This window comes from Ornithodoros turicata, chromosome 2 (genome assembly GCF_037126465.1).
Source record: "Ornithodoros turicata isolate Travis chromosome 2, ASM3712646v1, whole genome shotgun sequence".
Classification (NCBI taxonomy): Eukaryota; Metazoa; Arthropoda; class Arachnida; order Ixodida; family Argasidae; genus Ornithodoros; species Ornithodoros turicata.
In genome coordinates, this window is record NC_088202.1 from 104,148,078 (window position 1) to 104,174,072 (window position 25,995).

The window sequence follows — 25,995 nt, forward strand, 5'->3', positions numbered from 1 at the left end:
TACGCACAATTTTATTATCGTAGCATTCTGACTTCAGGCGGCGAAAGCTAGCGCACGAACAGGAAAAACGAGTCCATGGATGCAGATTAATAATGCGTAGTTGAAGCACCCTTGTTCGCTTCACCTTGTGATTATTAGCGACGACGAACACAAGAGAGAATGTCCCTACCGCGACACGGTCACGAAGGGGAAATAAATAATAATGCGGTAAAAATTAAGCGAAATAATCGGGCTATAAGTTAGCGTGCATAACAGCTCGTGCAATAAAGCTTCAGGGAAATTGAAACCGGAGACTCGCCGTCGCGTCGCGTGTTGTGGCACAGCAGCTCCGTCGTTTCCGTCGTTTTATCTGGCATTACCATGTCATCGCTGTAACAGATGTTATACAAACACCGAAGACATGTGACCCACATCGACTGACTTTGACTGCCCGCGGAACCTAACTACCCACTAAGGAATTCTTTACTATGGCACAGCAAGCCGTCTTTTCTGGATGATTTTTCCTGCCAAAATAAAAAGAACTCCCCCCCCCCCCCAAAAAAAAAAGAAAACACCGACTGGGAACAAGTCACTACCACTGCCAGAAGGAGGAGGGTAGTGAAGTTGACCCCACAAAGAGACGCAACAAAGAGAACATCAGCAAAGTAACAATGATTTCACCTTATGCAAGAAAACAACAAAAACAAAACAAAAAACAACGACAACAATGTTTCCAAGGCCATTGGTCCCTTTCGGGACTCAGTGCACGGGAGTTCTGGGGAGTAAATCTCAGAGTCAGGGAACTAAAATGGGGAGCAATTACAATCTAAGGGACTAAAGTCTGCAATTGCTGCCCAACTCGTTCCTTAAAGTGTATATAGGAAGACATTCTATCTTTTCTTTATTCATACGTGGAGAAGTCGACGGAGCACTCGAAACTTGTATTTCGAAATGGAAACTGGCGTTATCAGTTTCGGCGCACGGGTTACTTATTTTTTGCGTACTCTGCAACACTCGACGGCACTTTGCTTTCCGTTTGCTTTATGCTAATAAAATATTTCGTGGGAAGAAGCATGAGATGAAACAGACCGGACGTTTCGTTAACTGTCCTGAGAAGTCGTTAAAAGCTAACAGTCTCGTAGTCTTTATAGTTCCCCATCAGGGAACTGTAATTTAGGAGCGGACCCTTTACACGTGGTATAAAAGTGCTCTTGAGAAAGTAAGGAAAGAGAAAGAGAGACAGGCAGAGAGAAAGACAAAAAGGAGCAAACGCCATTCTTAAAATGTTCGACATACTATTGTTATCGGTTGTTTCTTTGGGCGTTTCATAATATTACTGGTTGTGCTCTAACGACCCAAAGTGGGGTGATTGATGCAAACTTTATGGCGTAGATTTTACTGTAGCTCATGCGCAAGATCCGTTACTTTTTAGAGGGTCGATGGAAAGCGCTGTCTAGCCATCAGAACGTAAAAAGTGCTGTTCAAATGATTCACCCCACTGAGCATCGACTTGACAATTTCTCGCTCTTCGGAAGCAACGTTGGTCTGAAGCGCCGTTGTCCTATCGCCAAATACATTCCAAATTTTACTATTATAATAGCAGGAAGTGCCCTAAATATTGCACGCGAATCGCGAACGGTGCATAGGCCTCGTGGAGCAGATATGCCGCTCATACCTGGGTAAATTACTTCTAACTTGTAATTAAATTACATTACTCATTACTCCAGCTAGAATTTAATTAAATTACGTTACTCATTACTGCAATTGAAATGTAATGAAATTACATTACAATTAGTACGAAAAAGTAATGACATTACAAAGTCATTACTGCGAGCTTAATCGTAACGATGTTGACGATGTGGAAATTCATTGTGGGCGTTGGAATTCTTTTAACTCGCCAGTTGCCAACTCTCTTTCTGCCAAGTTCCAACACAGAACACAGACTCGATTCTTTTGTAAAAAGTCATGAGTAATGTCATTAAAATTACTGCTCAAATGTAATTAAATTACATTACAAATTACATAATGTCAAAAGTAATGCATTACATTACAAATTACCAGAAAAAGTAATTTATTACTGTAATATCATTACAGTAGTGACATTACTACCCAGGTATGATGCCGCTGGATGGAAGGGACATTCGCATTCGCAATCTACACTTGCGGTCTACAGGTAAGCAACTCAAAAATGAACCTGACGAGGTCATTTAATAGTGTTACATTTTCTGCTTTCCAGTCCGTGAGTCAACAGGAAACTTTGAACACCGCGGTACGTACAACGGTTGTTACGTGTCCCGTACAAGCGGTGCCCTCTTTCGCATGATCCGCATATCACGCAGCTTCCAGATGGTCAGCGCAGGGGGTCAGCGCGAAATGTAGAATGCTTCTTCACCGCAGAGCCGGCGTGTTATGTGGCATGTGGCGAAAGTGAATCCAAGTAAAAGTTACAATTTTTCTGTACTTTCCATTTATCGTTAACAGTATCTCGCGGGTAGTTTAAATTCGTAGAAAAAGGATCGCAAAATTCGCGATAATTACTTTGAAGTATTCCAGCTAGGATATATGAAAGAAGGAAGAATTAAAAAAGAAAGTGTCTGTAATCCTCAGAGCGCACAGCCAGTGCAGGCATTCAACCCCGCCAGGTCTCATTTTTCAGCATGACTGTAGAAGAACGTAAAGGGTAAAGTCAAGATCCATTCGGCAAAGGCAACACAAAAATAAAACTTCATTGTGCTATGTTTGTGTTGTCTTCAGCGTGACTTTAGCATTTGGGGGGGAACCAGCTAGAAAGAATAGAGAGACCGCACGTAGTGTATCCAAGTGCGAAACTTGGTTCTTGTTACAGCGTGCAGAACATTGCTTTGCATGAGCTACAGTAAAATCTGCGCCATACAGTTTGCATCAATCACCTCAGTTTGGGTCGTTAGAACACAACCAGTAATATCATGAAACTCCCAAAGAAACAACCGATAACAATAGTGTGTTGGCTGGCATACCAGCTGGCTCGTTGACCAGCCGCCCCGATTCCACGTTCCCTTCTGAACGTAAAATTTCGAGACCATTTGCATTAAGGTAGCACTTCCACCCCGAATTCTATTGGCAGACATTTTATCCTAATACGATCGAAACATACAATAAGATACAAAATGAAAACAGGACATGCATTGCAGCACTGGGACGCGCTTCATACATCGCGGCAAGAATCCCGGGTGACGGCTCTTCGAAGCGGAAGCCATCGACGTCACCGGCTGGGGTCGTCGTCAAAGCTTTAAGACATGACCTTCCAAGCGACCCCTTGGAGCACTCGAGCGACACAGTTATTAATGAAGAGATGACGTCTGCGGGCGACACAGATTCGTCCGACATTGCGGACGGAAATGCTGCTCGGTGGATGCTGGTGTCGCCTCGAAGAGGCCGCAGGCAACGGCATAGCTCGTCATAACACTACCTCCACACCGGCCATACTTTGTCCCCCCTTCTCTTCTGTCTCTCTTCTCTCTTCTGTCTTCTGTCTCTTCTCCCTACCTGTCACTGTTCCTTCCTTACTGATTGTGTGGGCACGGACTGTCTGAGAATGTTCAGCGAACAGTGCATGAGCTAGCTTAGCTGCAGTGGAGTACAAGTCAACTACCATCTTTCAGTGGAATTCGAGGAGTTTGCCGTCTAAGCTCCCCGATTTCCGCCAGTTCGTGTGGCGGCACAAGTTCCCCTTGATATGCATCTCCGAATGCAGGATATCCGAGTCTTTTCGCTTATCTGGCTATACAACGTACGTCTCCAAGCCTGGTGAAGGTCAAAGCTCTGCAGCCCTTTTCGTTCGCTCTGACACACCCGTCATACATAGACCCTTGCAAACGAATGGCAGAGGAGAGTGCGTCAGCTGCACAACTACGAGCGCAAAGGCGGAGAGCTGAACGAAAGGCTAGACGATCGGGGCTGTTTCAAGACATCATAGAAGCCCGGCATGCTGCCAGGGTAGTACAGAAGGAACTAAAGAATGTTGACAGAGAGCGCTGGCGTCAATTCTGCGCAACGCTGTCGCCTTTTACTCGCGCTGCCAGAGTGTGGAGCGTGGCCCGGAGTCTGAGAGAGACCCTCCCGCCCAAAAATCCTTTGGGAGTGCTAGCGCTGTCTCTCATGCGGTCCGAGAACTCTGTTGCGGTGGACTTCTGCAAGATTATATCCGCAAATTCGCAAGCTTCAAACACTGACATATTCCGCGCTTCCACTTCCGAGATACAGGAGGCGATCTCACGAAGAGAACCAGTGGTGAACGAACAGATGGATATGGACTTCACATTGGGTGAATTCAGAGCCGCGGTGTGCCTGTCACGAGTACACTCGACGCCAGGTGGAGACGGAATCTCCTATCGAGCCATCCGAAACCTTAGCGACGGCTGTGTTTCCTGTGTGATCCATGTCTTCAATACATCATGGAGAAGCGGTGAAGTGCCGCAGTCTTGGAAAGATGCCGTAGTAGTCCCGCTGTTAAAGCCTGGAAAGCACCCATCTGACCTGTCATCCTTTCGTCCAGTTAGCCTGACGAGTTGTCTTGGTAAAGTCTTGGAGCGAATGGTCTTGCATAGACTGGAGTGGTGGCTTGAGGGTCATCGTACCTTCCCCGAAGAGATGGCAGGCTTCCGTCGGAACCGTAGCTCCATAGACTCTGTTCTCGATCTCGTCACCACCGTCGAGCAAGCGAGGAGCCAGAAGAAAATAGTCATGGCAGTGTTCCTGGACGTCAAGAGAGCCTACGACACCGTCAGTCATGCCAACGTTCTGCATCTTTTGTTGCAAGCAGGCGTTCCCGACAGAATGTTCTTGTGGCTGGCTGATTTTTTGCGCCACAGAACACTCTCTGTTCGCACAAAAGAAGGAGTCACTTCGAAAGTTGTCTTGACTCAGGGCGTACCACAAGGCAGCGTTTTAAGTCCTATCCTTTTCAACCTTGTAATGGCAGGCCTAAAGTCCTGTATCGCCCCTAAAGTCAATATATCTATCTATGCTGATGACGTCTGCATTTGGACTGTTGGGAAATCGAGGCCTGCAATCCTACGCCGTCTTCAGCATTCCCTGGATAACATCTTGCGGTACCTAACGGAGGCAGGCATGGATATATCAACTGAGAAAACAGCAGTCATGGCTTTTACTCGGAAGCATATGCATCGGTATCAGCTCTTCCTTGGCGATACGCCTCTTAGGCTGGTAGCACACCATAGATTCCTGGGTGTCATCCTAGACTCCAACTTGTCCTGGAAGAAACACATCGATCACCTGGACACAAAGGCACACCGGTGGATTTCCGTCATTCGCCACTTTGCTGGGCCGAAGTGGGGAATGAATGAGAAGTCTCTTCTGGCCATCCACAAAGCCCTAGTCCGAGGGACTCTGCTATATAGCCTACCAGTCTTGCACGGAATTTCACAGACGCAAGAACAACGACTGCGGTGTATTCTAGCACGGAGCTTAAGGGTATGTCTTGGCGTCCCGAGAGCCGCGGAAACGCGGATGGTGATAGCAGAAGCCCGCGAAATACCCATTGAAGTCTTACGGCAGAGGGAGACCATTCGCCATTACTTGCGCCTCAGAGCACACCACCGCCGCCATCCACTAATAGCAAAAGTTTGTCGCCGGAAGCAATGTAACGCATACAACTGTTTCATGGAAGTGAAACCTAAGGTTCCCCCGTTTTCTGCAAGATCAGTGGTGCCCACGACGCCTCCGTGGTCGCTTCCAGTGCCCTCGATCGCACTGTCAATTCCTGGTCTTAATGTCAAACGAAACCAAGTGCCTACATCAGTTCTGAAACAGCTTGCAGCGGATATGATGCACAATCGCTATTCTGACCACACTGCAGTTTTCACTGACGGATCCTCCAGTCATGAATGTTCATCGTCTGCATTTGTTATTCCAACTGACGGTGTGTCACATGGATACCGTCTCTCACACCGCACATCATCAACGTCGGCTGAGTTATATGCTATCCTGTTGTTTCTACGTAAGACGCCCTGTGACGATCCGCGAGCCTGGGTCATCTACTCAGATTCAAAGGCTGCTCTTCAATGTATAGCCAACATGGGAATACGTGGATCGCTCGCCCCAGTTGTCACTGATATCCTCCATCAGGCTCAGCGTCTAAGCGATCACGGTCATCATATATCCCTGCAGTGGGTCCCGGGTCACTGTGGTTTGAGCGGAAACGAAGAAGCCGACAGAGCGGCAACGGCTGCCCAACAGTCTCGGACTGTTGTACCAACGGTGTTATCAAGAGGAGACAGGCGATCACTTCTGAATGAGCTCATTCAGCCACTAGCTCGCCAGCAGTGGAGTCGGGACATCACTGACAGGTCTCTCATGTATTCGGTGGATCCCACTATGTCCTTCTCAGTTCCTGACCGTTTACCACGCTATTTTACGTCCCTCCTGCACAGGCTTCGTCTCAACGTTGCCTTCACTCCCCAATTCAAGTGCCGAATCGGATACTGTGACAGCTGCCTATGCGCCAAATGTGGCGTTGTAGCGAACATCGAGCACGTCCTACTAGAATGTAAGCTCTACGAAACGGAGAGGCGGCAACTCTGTGCTCAGCTGAGTGGTGCTAGCCGACAGACGTTCAACCTGGCTGCAATTCTTGGCCCATGTCAGAGCCATGTCCAACATCGTCGAGGGCTTCTGATGTTCTTGGAGTTCCTCATGGCTACCGGCTTGCTCCAGACGCTGTAGGGTCCTCCCCTGCATCTCAAGGACCATTGGCGCTTCTTTCATATGCTTCTTTCTTGTATAGCGTTGCGCAACCAGAGGACGGGAGTTCGAGTTGTACTTGCACATAACTTCATTTTCATATTTCACATCTCATGCTTCTCGTGTAATGGGGTAGGGTACTGCTCTCAAGCGGTGAATCACCCCAGGTCATAGTCATGATTTAGTTGTTGTTGTTGTTGTCAGCTGCACAGTCCGTTTGGGTTCTATGGACGTCACTGTTTTGTCTCTTTACTTGCCGCCGGCGTCAGCCTTCAACACAGACAGTCTCGAAGAACTACTTCACTCTCTTCCTCCTCCCTACGTGCTCTGCGGGGACTTTAATGCCCACAACGTTATCTGGGGAAGTACGCGCTCTGATGCGAGGGGCTGGCAGTTAGCGTCTCTGTTTACGCGTTTGGATCTGTGCCTCCTCAATGATGGGTCACCAACATTCATTCAGGCAATGCGCCTGCCTTCGTGCTTGGACCTTACGGCAGTGTCCTCATCTATAGCGCGGCGCTTCTCGTGGCAAGTTGGTGCAGAACTCCTTGGCAGCGATCACCTCCCTGTGCGATTAACATTCGTGGTGCGCAGCGCTCCCCACTTACACGCTGCATCAAGAGCTCCGACTCGAACGCCTTTCGGTCCACCCTTGAGTGGGCCTTCAGAGACCAGCAGCTAGAGCATCTGACTTCTTCCTCCTTTGCTGAAGTCGTAACCGATGCGGTGACTCGCACTACAACGGCGCGCCGTGTCCCCATCGCCTTCTCAGCTATTGATGCAGAGTATGAACGGTTGCGTGCTATTCGTCGTCGGGCTGAACGAAAAGCTCGTCGTTCCGGTCTCCCGTGTCACATCGCTGAAGCACGACGCATTCAGAAGGCCATACAGAGACACCTGGCCACCCTTGCAAAAAACCGCTGGCGGCGCTTTGCGAGCTCTTTGTCTCCGCGGACGCCACTTTCCAGAATATGGAGCATCCTCAGGGCACTCTCTACACCTGTTGCTCAACGGCGCCCTTTTCAAGCACTCGCGCTAGCAACCTCACGCTCGGAAATCGACGTTGCAAATGAATACTGTGCCCGTCTAACGACAGCTTCGATGTCGCAGGAATCGTCAGCTCGTGCCATCCCGGTCGTCCTGGAATCCTCGCAGGAGCAATGTCTGGATGTTCCGTTCTCCTTCATGGAGTTGGAGGCTGCCCTAAGGAAATCACCCCCTCACCCCTCTCCTGGACCTGACTGTATTACGTACAAGGCCCTCCAAAATCTACCCCTCCATGGCCGACACGCACTCCTTAAGCTCTACAATAATTGTTGGCGGGATGGTGTTTTCCCAGCAGAATGGAAGAATGCAATGATAGTGCCGCTCCTGAAGCCAGGCAAGTCTCCACACGCCATTGATGCCTTCCGCCCAATTGCCCTCACCAGCTGTGTCGGGAAGGTTATGGAACGGATGGTATCCGTACGATTGAACTGGTATTTTGAGAGCACCCGATTCTTTCCCGAAGCTATGGCTGGTTTCCGGCAAGCACGGTCCGCGATTGACAATGTCATCGATCTCGTCTCCTCCATCCAGCAAGCAAAGTCTGATGGGCTCCTAACGGCCGCTGTCTTCCTGGATGTAGCGAAAGCATACGACAGTGTTCTCCATAATGTTGTAGTCGCGTCTCTTCAAGAAGCTGGTGTGGGTGGCTGTACCCTTACCTGGTTGCAAGCCTTCCTCTCTGACAGGTCTCTGTTCGTACGCACAGCAGATGGTGACAGTGCCAACTACTATGTGCATCGTGGAGTTCCACAGGGGAGCGTCCTCAGCCCGCTCCTGTTTAATGTCATCCTGGCACATCTCCCTTCTCTTCTGCCCAAGCATACCAATATCACGATCTATGCCGATGACATTTGCATATGGACCTCTGCAGCGCGCCGTGATGCCATTCAGCGTCGTCTGCAACATGCCTTAGACCTTCTTGTGGCGCACCTTGCTGACCGTGGGTTGTCGGTCTCGCCGGCTAAGACAGTAGCTATGGCATTCACGCGTCGCTCCTTCACCAAGTACCCCCTACTGCTAGCTGGCTCTAGACTGAACTACGTCTCGCATTATCGGTATCTAGGCATCATCATTGACAGGGGACTGACATGGTCGCGGCAGATCAACTCCCTTTCTGCTAGCGCCCGCATCTACTGTAATGTGCTCCGGCACCTCTGTGGATCCACATGGGGCCCGTCCTGTGCTGACCTCCATCGTGTGGACTGCTCCCTCTTGCTTGGGGTTATGCGCTACAGCCTGCCTGTCCTTTATGGGCTCTCCAACGCTCACGAGCGGGAGCTGCTCAATATTCAAGCCAGAAGTCTCCGTCTCTGTTTGGGAGTGCCAAAGACAACGGAAACCTTCTCTGTTTTGGCGGAGGCACGCGAGCCATCGGTGCTTATTATTCACGATAGTGTCGCCTTACACGCGTACACACGTTATCTTGCCCGCCATCCAGCCCATTGCCTCTGTGACATTGCGCAACGTTATCCCGCATCTGCATTCGGTCAAGCTATTTGCCGTTTACGAAGCAACATCCCCTCAACTTCCGCCCGGACCTCCTTTGCGCCACCCATGTGGACACTTCACTACCCCACTGTACAAACGTCAATTCCGGGCCTTAGGAAAAAGAAGGTTGTGCCAACAGTTGTGGCCTGCCAACTGACCTTGTTCCACATCTACAGTCACCACCGGCATCGTACCCAAATATACACCGATGCTTCAGTCTCTCTAGTTGGGTCGTCTGCTGCCTTCTGCATCCCAGAGGATGGAGCTGAGCACGGCTTCAAGCTCCCTCTTATGTCATCTGCTGAGGCCGAGGCATTCGCACTACTGGCCGCTTTGAGACATGTCTCCTCGTGTGCGCCCAGGGCCTGGTCGGTCCTCACCGACAGTAAAGTGGCTCTGGAGGCGCTGGCCTCTTACTCTGCCGCAGTCATCAGTAACACCTACACTACGATCATCGCCCTGCACTCTGAACTTGTATCACTGGGACACGAAGTGGTGTTCCAATGGATTCCGAGCCATGTCGGAATTTCAGGCAATGATCGTGCTGACGCTCTTGCTCGGCAAGCCCACGACGCTGAGCAACCAACTGTCTTTCCCCTTGCGCACTCTATGTGCCAGCTGAAAATCCGCCGCTTCACTGCCGACCGCACACAGCTCTTTCAGCAAGAAGCTATACGAACCAATGCCTTCCTTAAATCCATTGACCCTTTAATGACATATGCTGTGCCTGGCTGCATCCCGCGCATCGAGGAATCGCTGCTTCATCGGCTGCGGCTGAATGTGGCCCGAACTCCTCTCCTCCTATTTAAGATGAATCAGCACCCATCACCTCTTTGCCCAACGTGCAACGTAGAAGCCGATGTGCCACACATTCTCATTGCCCGCCAGCGGTACGAAGATCACCGATCGAGTCTCCGGCGCCGCCTTGCTCATCTAGGCTACCGAGAGCTTTCCCTCGCGGTGCTACTTGGCCCTACCCAGCACGCTGAAGTCACGTCTGCGCTGACACGATTCCTTCGGGAATCTAAACTCCTGGGCATTCTCTGATGCGTCCTATGCGCAACGATTAGTGAAGGATCTGTTTCTTCTGCATTTTTTGATAATTTTCTGTATCTCAGCTGTTTTCTTTTGTTTGCTTGAAAGCATTAGGGAATAGCTAACCTTTCCCTTTCCTTTTTTCTTACTTTGCATTAAACATATTCCCGCCCCCCCCCCCCCCCCGGGCAAAATAATGGAGCAAAGCGTTCGTTCAGAACAGCACAACGATGTATGGGGCGCGTAGCAGAATGACGAGAGCAAAATGGAAGACTTCAAAATGTGTTTTTTACCGAAGCCAGAAAGCGTTTTCGAAGCGAGTTCGATTACAAGGCGTGGGCATTGATTTTCTCAAAGCGGTAAGCGATTTACTCACCATATTTGTAGTTTGACAGGTGTACCGTCCAGATTGATTATCTTCTGCTTGAAGTCGATGCCTGTGAAGAGAAAAAGAACACGTTAAATTTTCGATTATTTCGGTAGCGGCACAACTGTTCTTTATCGTAACAGCGCAGCTTCGTAAATCGTAATATTTCCCGTCATTCAATTCGACGATTCTTCTTTCCCCACATTGTTTCTTTGCGTTTTCTTTTTTACTGTGAGAGTGTTGATCCAGTGTTGACATGCCTGGGGATGACCTGGGTTCGCATCTCAGCATCGGCTGTGTTGTTGCTGTGAAGTAGGCCCAGGCCAACCTCGAGCAGCATGTCACCATTTTGGCAGCTAAAGGGCTTCGTGGAGAAATGATATTACAACCACAGTCCAATCTCCAACGGGCAATTTTGTGCTCTATGTCTGTTGAACACAAATCTTTTCACTTATGTATTATTCCGAGATAAGTTGATAAAGAAATCTTAAAAAAAATTGAGAAATTGAATTCGGCACCCGACCAATTTCGCAACTCAAACCAAACAAAAAAGAAAAAAAATACCAATAAAATACATAGAGAAATAGAAAGAACAGAAACGCGTCGTAAGACATGCACCCACCAAAACGCAGTCTCGGGGCCACAATTATGTACAAAGCGATAACACGTGCGCAACATCAACGACAGCGCAAAAGCAACAACGAAGATACGGTACAGCGGCAACAATCACAACATGACACACCGACAGTGCGCCGAATCTAATAAACGGATTCCAAAGGACACTGTGCAATAAAATTCACAAGCGTAGTCAGAGCTGCATCCCTCTTGCTGGAGGGCCAAACACTCTAACACCTTTGCAATGTCAAAAGGTCTACCGTCCAGTCGGCCGAGAGCAGCCTTCAATGATGAACGTTGGGTGGCATATCTGTTACAATGGATAAGGATGCGCTCTGTGTCTTCCGCAACGGCGCACGTTAAGCAGTTCGCAGAGTTGGCTCTCCCAATTTTGTGAAGAAACTGACGCCCGTACATGAGGTTGATCGAAATCGATGAACAAGTGACTGCACCCTGCGAGTAAGGCTTTGTTGCACACTGAACTTCAACTGCGGGTCTATTAGGCGAAGAAGACTGGTAGACGAGGAGGAAACAGGGTTGAGCTTGACCATCTACCCACTGTTGCCTGAGGACTGTTCGTGTGACGTATCTCAACAGGTGTGTCGCATCTGCCTTCGAGTATGGCACAAAATATTGCGCGGAGGACATATGCGCCATGTCCGCTGCCTCATGTGCAGCTTCATTGCCGCGAATGCCTGCATGTCCCGGAATCCACTACAGGATGCTGTTGTAGATTCCTGGTAAGTGACGAGGTTCTGGTGTACAATGTTGCGAGACACCCCTTTGTCAAGACAGACAATATGGCCTGGAGACTGGCTGTTGAATCACTGCAAACAATCCCTTGCGCAGGTGGGTCGGATGCGGCCACATATTCCGAGACATATGCGCTCTTTGTTATGTTTCCCATTCAGGGCTACCAATAACTAATACAGAGAGCTATTGAAAAACAGGTACGCTAAAGCAAAGAAAGTATTAAACGGGAAAACTCCGTCGGACAATGGGTACATCTAACAATGTGAGCTTATCCAGTGTGACTTCGTCGTGACCAGGGCCGGCGATAGAGGGGGGGGGGGGGAAGTAAGGCGACCGCCTTGGGCCCCGCGCACGAAGCCCTCAACCAGGGATTACGACTTTTTTAAATATCAAGTATGCACTTAATCGTGCGAAACAGGCCCCGCGATGTGCCTTTGCATGAGGCCCCGCACACCACTAGCACCGGCCCTGGTAGTGACTTACGTCCCCATTTTTTTTCTTCCTCTATCACATTACGTCACAATGCGAGCTAAGAAGGCTTAACTGTCCGCTTATTCTATCCACTTTTTCCGTCGATCAATTTACTGGTCAACGTGCCACACGATATTACAAAACTCCATAAGTGTATATATTTTGTCTTAAACCCCGCCCAGCCCCGTTTGTTGTTGTTGGTGATGTCAACGCACACCATCCCTTGTGGGGTAGCAGAAAGGTTGACACCTGCGGCAAAATCTGAGCGGACGTTATAGAGGATCTGCGACTGCATCTTCTCAATGATGGGTTATCTACGTTCCTCGGCCGGTGTTTTCGGTCAGACTCTCTAGACCTCTTTCTGTGCTCAAAGGATGTATCCAGGTACCTGTCGTAGGCGGTTGGCCTGGACGGTCGGGGAAGTGACCATCTTCCCATTTTCATTGGTTTTCAAAAATTTCTTCAGAAACAACGGCATAAAGTTGTGACGATAACGGATTGGTCAGCCTTTCGCGCCTTGTGTTCCACCAGCACCCGTCCTGACCTCTCAGCAGACGAGATGGCAGGATGCATCGAGGAGGCCCTTCGTTCATCAAGCAAGTATGTTAAAGTCGTTCCTGGACATCTCGGCTCAAACCCTAGGGTTGAGCAGCTGCGGGCATACCGTCGACGCGTCGAGCGCACAGCTCGTCGAACTGGGTTGCTCAAAGACATCCAAGAAGCCCGCCGCGCGTGCAAGGCAGTCACTAAGGAGCTGGCTGCGATTGATCGTAAGCGCTGGAGGCAGTTCTGCGGATCGTTGTCATCTTTTGACAGACCTGCGAGGATCTGGCGAGTGGCGAGAAGTTTAAGCGAACCTCCCACGAACCAGCATCCTTTAGGTGCGCTTGCGCTGTCCTCCTCAAAGTCCGAAGCAGAGGTGGCTCAGGCCTTCTGCAACACCATTGCCGCTCCTTCGAAGGCTGCAAGTACAACGTGGTTTTCTTCACATGTGACTACCTTAGTCGAACGGATTCAAGCTGCGCCCATAGTGACCCGGACATGGATATGGATTTCTCACTGGCCGAGTTCAGAAGCGCGCTGCTGCTGTCTAGGGTTCGGTCCTCCCCTGGGCCGGATAACGTCACCTATAGGGCTCTCCGCAACCTTGACCAGAAATGTGTGAAGTATCTGCTGGAAGTATTTAATAGATCATGGAGGTCAGGGAAAGTACCCGACAGTTGGAAGCGCGCACGTGTTATTCCGCTATTGAAGCCAGGCAAACCACCATCGCAGCTCTCCTCCTTTCGACCAGTGAGCCTGACTAGCTGCCTTGGGAAGTTGATGGAGCGCATGGTACTCGCTAGACTGGAGTGGTGGCTCGAACATCGCCGCGTCTTCCCGGAAGAAATGTCAGGCTTTCGACGGCACAGAGCAGCAATAGACTCGGTACTCGATTTAATCACTTCTGTGGAAGACGCAAAGGTGCGCAAGAAGACTGTGCTGGCTGCCTTTCTCGATGTTAGGCGGGCGTACGATACTGTCAGCCACGCTTCTGTCCTCCATGGCCTTGTTGATGCCGCCCTGCCTCTCAGAGCTCTCTCATGGCTTACTGATTTCCTTCATGGACGGGAACTGTTCGTCCGCACAAGCCAGGGGGATACAGACTTTGTCGAGTTGACCCATGGGGTGCCCCTGGGGAGTGTTCTGAGCCCCATCTTATTTAACATTGTTATGGCTGGCCTTCGAGGTTGCGTCGGTAGGAAAGTGACTATCTCCATCTATGCTGATGACATTTGTATCTGGACCAGCGGTAAATCCCGTCCTGCCCTCCAGCGACGCCTCCAACTCGCTCTCGATGCTATCCAGCAGTACCTGTCACTGGCGGACTTAGACATATCGATGGAAAAGACAGTAGTACTTCCTTTTACAAGGCGGAACATGAGGCCCTTCCAGCTTTCCGTTGCTGGCATACCGTTGAGAGAGAGAGAGAAATACATGATGACGATGATATAGGGATCCATACCGTTGAAGCACGTGTCTCACCATAGGTTCCTCGGTCTCACTGTTGATGCTAGGCTTTCTTGGCGGAGGCATATTGCAAGCTTGGAGATCAAGATCCACCGTTGGATTGCAGTGATCCGTCGCTTGACAGGCATGAGATGGGGCAGTGACACGAGCTCTCTGTTGGCCGTCCACAGGGCTTTGGCTCGAGGGTCCCTCGCGTATGGTTTGCCGGTGCTTAATGGCCTGCCGACATCTTCAGATCATAAGCTGCAGTGCCTCCTGGCGCGAAGCCTTCGTGTGTGCCTCGGCGTCCTCCGAGCAGCAGAGACCCGGGCAGTTATTGCTGAAGCGAGGGACACCCCGCTGGAGGTTCTTCGCTACGGTGAGACCTGCCGACTTTTCCTCCGCCTTTTATCCCATCATCGGCACCCGCTCGCATCGAAGATCTTGAGGCGCAAGCACTGCAATGTCCGCTCGGTGATGACTCAGCTGAAGCCTAGCGTCCCGCGTTTCGTAGTGAAGACAGTGGCTCCCAATGCCCCTCCATGGTCTCTGTCAAGCCCAGTCACCTGCCTAACTGTTCCTGGCCTGCATGGAAGGAAAAGGGATACAGCCTCGTGTGTCGCCAAGCAGCTTACCCTGGGCATGATGAACGACAACTACACGGCGTCAACGTCAGTTTTCACTGACGGGTAGTCTACTCGGGGTGGATCGTCCTCGGCATTTGTCATTCCATCTCAGTCAGTCTCCTGTGGTCACCGTCTTTCTCACAGAACACCGTCTACGTGTGCCGAGCTTTACGCCATTCGATTTGCTATGCAAAAAATATCAGCCAGTCCAGCTCAGTCCTGGGTCGACTTTACAGAGTCAAGACCCGCGCTCCAGTGTGTGGCCAACTTGGGGATACGTAGACTCCTCGGTCCTGTTGTCGTTGACATCCTGCAAGCTTATAAGAAGGCGACCATTGCAGGGCACACTGTAGTATTGCAGTGGATTCCCGGACATGTCGGTATCAGCGGCAACGAAGAAGCAGACAGAGCCGCATTGAACGCCCATCAGCACGCAGCTTTTTCCCCGATAATGATGTCGTCGGGCGACCGAAGACACCTCCTCTCGACACTTACCGGTCCCAAGATGCAGGCTCAGTGGGAACACGACATAGCTCACTCCCTTCTCTCTGATGTAGACCCCACGCTTTCTCTCGTCCTTCCTCCGCGACTACCGCGCCCCTTAACTGCTCTCTTCCACCGCATGAGGCTCAACGTTGCCTTTACACCTGCCTTACAACACCGTCTCGGCTCCACCTCGTCTTCCCTCTGCCCCACTTGTGGAGTGCACGGCGACCTCAGCCACGTCATCCTGGCTTGTGGGCAATACCACCACGAGCGTGCCCTAATGGAAATCTCTATGCAACGCATTGACAAGCGGCCGTTCAACCTAGAGAAGATCCTCGGTCCGTGGCCGAACGCTGCCCACCAGACGCAGGGCCTTCGTCTTCTGGCGGAGTACTTGTGCTCCACCGGTCTGGCAACGGCTCTTTCAAAGCCCCATCATCATCCCTTCATCCTCCCCCAACGCGAAATAGGGCAGTGTACCGCCTCAGCGGCGGTGAATCGCCCACCCCATCACCATCCAATGTATGTGTGTGTGTGTGTCTTAAGCCGTACGTCACAGTTCCCTATGAAGTCGGCCCAGGGCGCACGATCCCCCCCCCCCGAGCAACGTGCCGCCACACCGACAGGCAGATCGCTCGGAAATATAGCACGCCATCCCCATCACCACAACCTGTACATATTTTGACCGTCTGTGCAGGAGATAGATACCCAATAAACACGGAAGATCGCGCCTTTTTTAATCTGCATTTTTCTTTGCAGACAGTAGGGCGGATTCACACCGGCGCGACGTTTTCTTCCGTTCGCTTGTTTATTTATTTGTTTATTTCTCCAACGAAACGGACACGAGAACGGTCACATTCACGTGAATGCGAATGCATCCGTGTATACGAACACTTCGCACCTGCGTCTCTTTTCCTCAAAAGCAGGCCATGCGATGAGGTTCTCGAGACAGATACACGGTCTGTGGAGAAAAACAAAAACAAAAATGACGGATGTGTGAACAACACAACTGTTAACAAGCCGGACACGGAAGAGAAGAACGTTCGTGCCAAGCCACAAGCAGCCCTTAGGTACAGGTCTTATTTCAGAACCTTACCTGTCGCTCATATCGTGGCGCTTCAGAAGCGAAATGGTCGACAAAAGCGAAATGGTGCTGACAAGCTGATGCATTACTGTCTGTACTCATTTGACGACGGTAGCAAGCCTCGAGCTTGAGGGAACGAGAGGACGCACAAATAAGTAGACAGGACGAGGTCCTATCGTACTTCTTTGTGCGTACTCTCGTTCCCTCAAGCTTAAGGCTTGCTACCGTCGTCGAACCTTAACCAGCTCGCTTGCCTGCTCATCCTTATTTAATCAATGTACTCATTTGTCTGTGCTCCTTGTCTCGGGTTTAGTTTGCCGTAGTCGCGCTTCGACAGCGCACGGTTGAAGCGCAACTATGTATTGGTACCACGGTAGTAGTCCGTCACTCATACGAGACGCTTTTAATTAACGTTACTATTCGTAGAAACTTTCGCTTTACGGAGGACGCAGCCATTGTATCGCTCCGCGTGTGCCAATTAGCAGCCAATGAACGTGCTCAAATTCAGAAGGCCAACTGGCGTTCGTTACAGTTTCTTTGATATGCGCATTGTTCGATCTCTTTTGACGACCCTTTGCGCATCTCCTTGAGTCATTTACGGCACCGCACTGAGATAAGAAGCCATATTTTTTTACGAGCTCGGAAGGCGCAGCCACGCGCGATAAACGAACGTGTTCGAGGAGCCCGCGCTGCACTACCGGAAGCGGAAATCGATTGGTATATAAAACTAGGTACATAAGGTGGGCAGACCGTGACGTTACGAGTATAGATCCAACATATGTTTCGTGTTCGTGACCCAGAGGAAATGGTTATGTGCGTGAGAGGGTTGATTTTCTGTTCTCAGATATGCATGTGAGGGAAGACGAGCAAAGAGAGCTCGGGAGAAAGTTATGAATGTCGAATAAGAAGATGGAACCGGAGGATAAATATTTGATGGGGGCTCTGCAATTCTGAAAGTATACGCCCAGCAGGTACAGAGTGGCGTATGAATAATGCTCGTAGAAAAGGTATCCTTCGGAAGACCCTCACCGTGAACAGCGACTGTTCAATTCGGGTCGTGCCAGCATTTTGATTAAATAAATGTTACTTATCGCATAATTTTATTTAAGCACCTAATCGGAATGTCTCCCCTTGAGCACTCCACAGTGGCGTGCGTTATGTGTGCGAATGTTAAAAATTGTATACATGTATTAATTCGCAATAGTGCTGTTCTCTAGTTTCTAGACCATACTTAAAATGGTTCTTCTATCGCTTCCTAAAGAAACCCTGGAAATGGCAAATTCGATGCTTCTACCGCGAAGCTTTACCATTTTCAAGGGGGGGGGGGGTATATGTTTAATAGAAAGCAAAGAGAAAAGAGGAAATGTTAGCCAGGCTGATTCCGCTTGCTATTCCATAAAAAAAGAAACTCAGAAAGAAAGAAGAAGAATCTTCGGTGCCTCTATATAACGGGATAGAAGATCCAATTTTAACTAAGAATGTTCCAATACAGTATATCGCTTCTAGGCGACTTTGATTCACGACGAAGCAACTTTCTTTCGGTCACGCTAAAGGCCACTTGGGGTAAGTGTGCAGCTTCTTCAAAGGCACCAAAAGCACACGAGTGTACTACCACATGTCTGTATCCAACTTCAGGGACAGTAAGGGATTTCAACAGGAAGGTATCACAAGAACGACATACGTATCGCAGTCCCCAGCCTGGACTACCCTAGTAACTACTTCTACTGATCGAACTAATACTAGTAGCGGTTTAGAAACTTGTTTCTTATATGTCTTTCCGGCTTTCCGTAATATGCGCGAGCCTTCTCCGATATAGGGAGAAAACAATGTATTGCGGCATGCGTGGAACACATAAGCAGTTCACGAACAAAATGTAATAATTACCCCCATGCACGTACAGCTTTGTGCACCATGGAAATGATGCTTCGGAGAAGCTCGTTTCCAGTAAAATCCCTTCAGTCATTTCACTGAATTGCTTCCGAGACGTTCCTTTTCGGAGGTTCGATATATCAACAAAGGAGAATAAAACATTGTTAGGGACTTCCAAGGATTGTGCAATGAACCTCATTAGCTCGGCTCCACGTTAATTGCCTTCGTTGTTGAGCTCCATATTTACGCCGAAAGACTTTCACCAACGACCATTGTATGTACTCCAGGGAACGGTGGAGCGCGGTCTTAATGCACTGGTTTCTCGGGATGACCAGCGGTAATTACTCTTTAATAAAACACGTAGCCGAAGCAGCTCGACGACAAGGACAAAGTACACAACAAACACAACTGCGTACTCACTGTGCGGTGCAAATAAATCATGTTTGTCGATCAATAATAAATTCGGCTTCCGTTATCCTTTTCGTCTCGTGTGTCCCTCAAACTCAAGGAAATGTTACCTCTTTCTACAGTACACGAGCTTGCGTGCACCAATCTAATTTGTTCGTAAATAAATCCTGTTGTTTAGCAGTTGTGTTTGTTGTTCTGTCCTTTGTCGTCGAGCGGCTTCAGCTACAGGCGTATGTACCAGCTACCCCGTTTTCACGTGTCCGTCAAATGCCGGTAGTAATAATTTTCATTCCATTACTTTTTCGAAGGAACATATCTGACCGGACCCAGACTCAGAAGACCCAGGTTCCATTCCTGGCGTCAGCACCTTTTCCCTGAGTTACTTGAATTCAATAATTCCTGGACATTGGAGGCTTACGTGCTTGTGTCGTCCATATTTGTGGCCTGCCTCGGCTATTTCTCATTGTTTACGACCATTTACGTGCACCGCGCGTTCCTGCTTCACATTGTATTGACAAAGCTTTTATAGTGAAATACACAGGGAACTGGCAGCTCTCGTACAAGAGCACGGACTTCTCGGGCAAGACCCACGTGCACGTACTGGCGGGTTCGGCAGCCTATGCGAGGAAACGCTCCGCGACGTCGTCATTCATAATTTAATTGTCGCTGTTGTTATTCGAGCAACACACGAGGAAATTTTACATAATAACCACCCGGATAATTTCAACCAACTGCGGTTAATCTCAGAAGATTTATCTACTCGATAGGCCGAGTACTCGTGCGTCACAATTTTCACCCCAACCGCACTCATATCTTTAGAAAATTAAAATCGAAAATTACGGGCAACACTGTGTCGAAGTGGACACCTACTGTGCATTGCCCGTCAACTACGACGGCAAAGCTACATTGCAAGCGGACAACACTGGGTCTAAAACGAAAGAGGTTGGCTACGTGTCAGCTAGATAGTCATCAAGAGTAGAAGTCGCTCAGAGTTGTTTTATCGCAGATTGCGAGCAAATTAAAAATATTAACTACGGCGTCAACACAAACCTGCCTGTCTGCTTTTTTACGGTACCTTTACGTGCGCCGGAAAACTCCGACACACGGCGCCCGATGGAGTACCACTTCATCTAAATTTATGCGCAGGCTGCGACGTCACTCCGCCTGTAGTATTCCGAGTTTGAGTTTGATTATAGAAGAAAAAAAAACGGAAGATATTGAATTCGTCACCTGCCGAATTCTGCTACTCCCACAAATGAGTGAGCGAAAAAGAAAAAAATTGAGAAAATTGGCACCACCAACGTGGAAGCCGGCTACTCCATACCACGTAGACAAGTCAGAAAACATACCAATAGGATGTTGATGTTGATGTTTAAAATACTAGGGATACCAATAGGAAATGTGACATGCTCGGATAACTTCTTTTGCAGGAATCGTAGCCCTATTACGTGATATTGAGAAATTTCCTTCCGATTGTTCGTGTTGGATTCATGTTAGAGAGCTTTATTGTTGGCGCGGCCATAACTCTAAGCTGTATCCGTCGCATCCCCGAGCAACATGACGCCAGGCACGTCCACTCGAGGGGCACGTCCACTCCGTTTATTAGTCAGGAAGTGTCAGCCAGGAAAAGACAGCATTCTGGCTGCGTCCACTCGGCCATATGGTGATGATGATGATGGAACTGCTTGTCATAGTCGGCCACGCTCATGCGGGAAACGTCACGACTATCGCACGCGCGTGGGTGGGGGATCGTGCATCCTGGGCCGACTTCACAGGGAACTGCGCCAACATTTGTCTTAAAACGTCGGAGGAAAACCCAGGGAGAACACCGAGCCAGCGGAGCCAGCGCCCGGAATCGAACCCAGGTCAATATGACAGCACCAAGTACCAACCAAACTAATCACCATTCGTCGCGTCTATGACATTTATAGTATATAATACAGTACACAGGGTGTTTTTTATATCTCCGACAGATTAAAAAAAGAAGAAAACTATGAGAGCTGGATGTATTCCGTTTTTGCAATTGACTTATACGGTCAGTGGGCATCTTCTCGAGGAGACCATGCAAACTACTAGTTGACTAATTAGACTAGAGCGCGGATAAATATGCACTAAAAACTCCCGAAATATGCATGCAACTATGCACTGAACATCGTCGAAATATGTAGTAAAACACATATTTCGAAATATGTAGTAAAAATGTAGGGCTCCTATGTTTTGTAGGGGCCACCATCTCCATATTTTTTTCTTTACTAATTCCAACTCCAACTCCACGTGGTAAAAACCCTCAATATATGCAATGTTTTTCATTGTTCTTGGTACGAAATTAATGCACCGAATGACTATTTAAAAAAGTGAGCATTTTATTAGAGATCACACGGTACATAAAGCCGCCTTCGTTCAGCTGGACACCACAACGAATACTTATACCTAAATCATGGAGCTGAAGACTTTGCGGTCGTGATTGATAAAATAGCGTAAACCCAAGCTAGCTGGTAGAGGAAACCCATGACGAAACAAGCCTGAGCATGGGCAACACTAAAAACAGGTACTCAACTTAAAAGGAAAGAAAAACAAAGCTCAACTTTAAGCTTCGTTGTATTCGTGGGGTATTGGTTGCCCATGGTTGTGGCTCATATGCACCAAATGCTCAAAACCTCCAAACGCCCATGTGCACCGAAAACAAGTTGGTGGTTTTGAGCGTTTGGTGGAAATGAGCAGGAGGGGAGAAGCTGCTCATAAGCACCAAACGCCCAGAACATCCGAATGCTTATATGCACCGAAAGTAGGGCGACCAGACGGGTCTTCCTGACTTCCTCTCCCGCATTTGGAACAAGGTCATAGTGTGAGAAAGATGGAATGAATGGAGACTATCAAGGCCGCTTAATGTGTCAGTTTGAAGTTGATGTAACAGCTTGGTCCTGCTTGTATGTAGCCAGGTCGCCTTCTCGTTTATGGATTTCAATTTGAGCTTTATTTTCATAGACATGGAGGCAGCCTAGGACAAAAGACTTGATTCTAGCGCGAAAGGCACTCGGCTGCCAGTGCTGTAGCAACAAAGACCGTGGCCCCCTCCGAACATATGTCCGGGCTCACTTGGAATGTAGAAGCTGGAGTACGGTATTTATGTAGGGTTCATATTATGCATACATAGGCCTATTTACATGAACATTTACGCAAAACCCTTATTTCGAGCCTTGTTCTTCGCAAGTTGGTTAATCAATGCGTCATAGTCTAAAGATATGATAATCTTGTTTTCGGTTGACTATACAAACTCAGAAAGCCTGACATCCCTTATGGTTGAGCGCAGGATATTCTTGATCGATCAGTTTCATTGTGCTGAAGCTTCTTTCAGCATCAGCGACAGCAACTGGTGTGGTCAGAAAATAGAATGCTGACGCAAATGCAAGGATTCAGGTATATCTCCTGGAGGCTTTCTTGTATGTGTACGTTCAAAATTGCTTGGGGTCTGTTTGTTTGGCGTCCTCTCTTTTCTCAATGGCACAAAACGATATTCCATTATGAGTTCGTTTGCATCAATGCCTACCATTTTTACTTCAAAAATTTTGCTGTGATTCCCCAGTTCAAATTCTCATTGACACTATTCCAAGCTGCTAGCGTTTACAGAAATCCAAACAACTTTTGCCACTCCACGAGTTGGTCGACAAAACAGAAGATATGGCCAGATCAGTGAGAATAAGAAAGAACTGCGATTTGAATGTTCGTTCTCAAGAAAGACGACTCTTACTTGTTTTTTGTTTTTGTTTTTTTGTCACTTTTAGGAGAATGTAGCAGACATTGCAGAATTGCTTTCTGATCTTGTCGCGTTGTCTACACTCCGCAAAATAAAGAGAGGAACAGAAAGAACAGACGCAATTCGTACAACACAAGCGGTGCAGCAAATGGAACCACGTTTATGTTGCTCATTAAATGGCGTGTAGCATTTATTGTTCATTAAGATTAACGTTAATTAAAAAAAATCATGTCTTCCAATTTCGAACAAATTAGGAGGGCGAATGATAGCACTTGATTGACCATGATCCGGTTCATCAAATGTCCACAACGACGCTCCTGTATTTTTGGGCGCACAGAACCGCGCGGGACCATTTTTTCCGCCACGCAACAAGGAACCAATTTTTAAAAAGACCAACTTTTCCGGGACTTTTTTTTTTTCGGAACTCCATCCAACATGCTCTACACATTCTCGCTCTTATAGGTCTTCAATCTTCGGTCTGGAAGATGACTGGATTGGTTCTTTGGATGATTGGTTTTCAACTCATTTCTGTTTTCCCATCGTTTTAGGCATTCAAAAACAACGTTACTTCCTCTTATAAGTAGAACTCGGAAATTTACGCGCTAAAACCACGAAAACAACAACAACATATATATTGTGATGATGAAGTGGGGAGGTTTTCCACTCTAGGAGTGGAACGCTACCCCATAGCTAGGGGTCTAATATGAGTGGTGACAATGATCAGTGATGACGATGAGAGATGACGGGAATAATCGAAGTGGCGATGACGATGCTAGACGTGATCGTGGTGGTGGGAGTGTCCGAGGGCGCTGCTGGGGTCATAGTGAGTCCTTTAGGCCTGTCGCCTCAAAGAAGTCAACCACGTGACGTAAGGCCGCCCTGGAGTCGGCCGCGGTGTCCCAAGGGCCGAGGATGGTCGACAAGTTGAAGGGGCGGCAGCCAAGGGTGGCAAGCTGCGACTGCAGTGTACGCCTCTCGTTGACCTAGGTCCGGCAGCGGAGGAGTATGTGCTCAACGTTGGCAAGTACGCCACACTCGTTGCACATAGGGCTAGCCTCACAGCCTAGCTGGTATCGATAGGACGGAGTGAAGGCCACATTCAGACGTAGCCTGTGGATGAGTGACTTCAGAGGACGAGGAAGCTTTGCAGGCAGTCGGTATGACAGCGTTGGGTCTACATTCCCCAAAGAGGACATAGTTGGAATGTCGTGTTGCCACTGTAGGGTAGACCAGGAATCGGACAAATGCCTGAGGAGGGATCTTCTGTCTCCTCTCGAGAGTATAATGGGCATAGAAGGTCGTTGTTGGTGTGCAGCGGCAGCGGCAGCGTCGGCCTCGTGGTTCCCAGTTATTCCGCAATGCCCTGGAACCCACTGAAAGGCAACGTAGTGGGAGCGATCTTGTAGGGACTTCAGGGCGCACAGGATGTCTATCACCACTGAGGCAAGGGAACCGCGGATGCCCATGTTTTTAATGCACAGGAGAGCTGCTTTGGAGTCTGTGTAAATTACCCAGTGCCGCGGTTCACAGTCTTCCGCATATGTCAAAAATAACAAGATAGCATACAGTTCAGCGGATGTCGATGAGGTACGGTGAGATAGACGACACCCACGTGTAACAGACTGTGATGGAATGGCAAAGGCTGAAGATGAAGTGTCCCTGGTCGACGATCCATCCGTGTATACAGCGGTACTGTTGCGGTATTGAGCCTCGACGAAGTCAAGGGTAAGTTGCCTAAGAATAAAATCAGGATAGTTCTTTTTGTTGTTCTTGAGACCGGGGATGGAGACAGTGACAGACGGCGATGGCAACGTCCATGGAGGCACCTTGGGTGCCGTCTGGTCGACTATGAATTTGGGGATATGAGGTCTGAATGATGTCACAGCAGCATGAACCGTCGCGTTCCGTCTAGCGTGAAGCTTGCGAATCAGAGTGGGACGGTTATGATGGGCACGTAGACGGAGATAGTGGCGCGCAGTTTCCCGAGTACGGAGAACCTCAATGGGGATGTCCCTGGCCTGAGCCACTACTAGACGGGTTTCAGCGCCTCGTGGGACCCCAAGACATACCCGAAGGCTGCGCGCTAGCATGGCTCGAATCCTTTGAATCAGTGTCTGAGGAAGTCCGTGTAGGACGGGAAGGCTGTACATCACTGAGCCACGAACCAGGGCATTGTGCAGCATGAGGAGATCCTTCTCGTCTCGCCCCCATCTCATACCTGCGAAGTGACGAATCACGTTGACCCAGCGTTGGACTTTCTGTTCAATGACGTCTATGTGGCGCTTCCACGACAAATTCCATGATAGAGTCACGCCTAGGAACTTGTGATGTGTCACCTGCTCCAGTGGGCTTCCACCAATATACAGGCGATATCTATGCATGTCTTACCACGAAAACAGACAGGTACTTAGGCCCTCAAAAACACCTAAATAGGCAAGAACTTGCAAAAACAGACACGTTGTAACACATGACAAAACTACTTCTAGTGTACGCTTCACAACGCAGACTTTATATACTGTGGAACTGTAGCGAACGCTACAGAACCATGCGATGGCGCCAGTGCCTGACTGCGACGCCGTGCAGCGCGAAGCCTCCTTCCTGCACCGCTAGTTCAAGCGAACTGGGTGTATCGTTGGTCCTCTAACATATATTCAGTTTAATTTTATTTCAGTTTATTTCTACTGCTCGTTTTTTCTTATGCTTACTCGTTTGTTTGAGCATATATGTAGCCTTAGCCGCTATGGAGTAGACGGCGTTCTGTGTTGATTATATTATCTGTCCATCGGCCACATTTTCTCTTAGACGTTTTGTCAGCCACACTCTACCTCAGTTAGGCGAATTTAATTCACTGTGGTGACGATGAAAGGTCTCGCCGTTGTTGGCCTCACAGAGGTGGGCAACGTCACGACTGACGGCCTGGGGGAATGTGCATCCTGGGCCGACTTCTAAAGGAACTGTGCGGACATATGTCTGAAAGCGTCTGAGGAAAACCCAGGAAAAACCCCAGACAGCACAGCCGGCACTGGGATTCGAACTGAACCGAGAACGTGACATGACCAGCACGCTAACCACTGAGCCACGCGAGCCTCGTTCAGATCACAGTTGTCTCGCGACGTAAGTGCACCAATTAGGAACATGCTGCATGCGCATGAACAGAGAAGTGTGACGGCGGATGTGTTCGTCAGGTTCAAACCCCCATTGACTTGCGATATAACCCCATTGAAACTCACACGTATACGTTCAGCCAAATCACGTGGCCAAATTCAAACTTCACAAACTTCCA

The 25,995-nt window shown here is 48.9% G+C and overlaps 1 protein-coding gene across 2 annotated transcripts in view; it reads right to left on the reverse strand.

Annotated features, from left to right (window-relative positions):
* LOC135383920 (ras-related protein Rab-8A-like) overlaps positions 1 to 25,995 on the reverse strand; it is a 107,854-nt gene that overhangs the window by 74,364 nt on the left and 7,495 nt on the right. For both annotated transcript variants that reach the window (XM_064613205.1, XM_064613204.1), the window contains exon 2: positions 10,667 to 10,727. In XM_064613205.1, the coding sequence (XP_064469275.1) occupies positions 10,667 to 10,727 (61 nt within the window). The remainder of the gene's footprint in view (positions 1 to 10,666; positions 10,728 to 25,995) is intronic.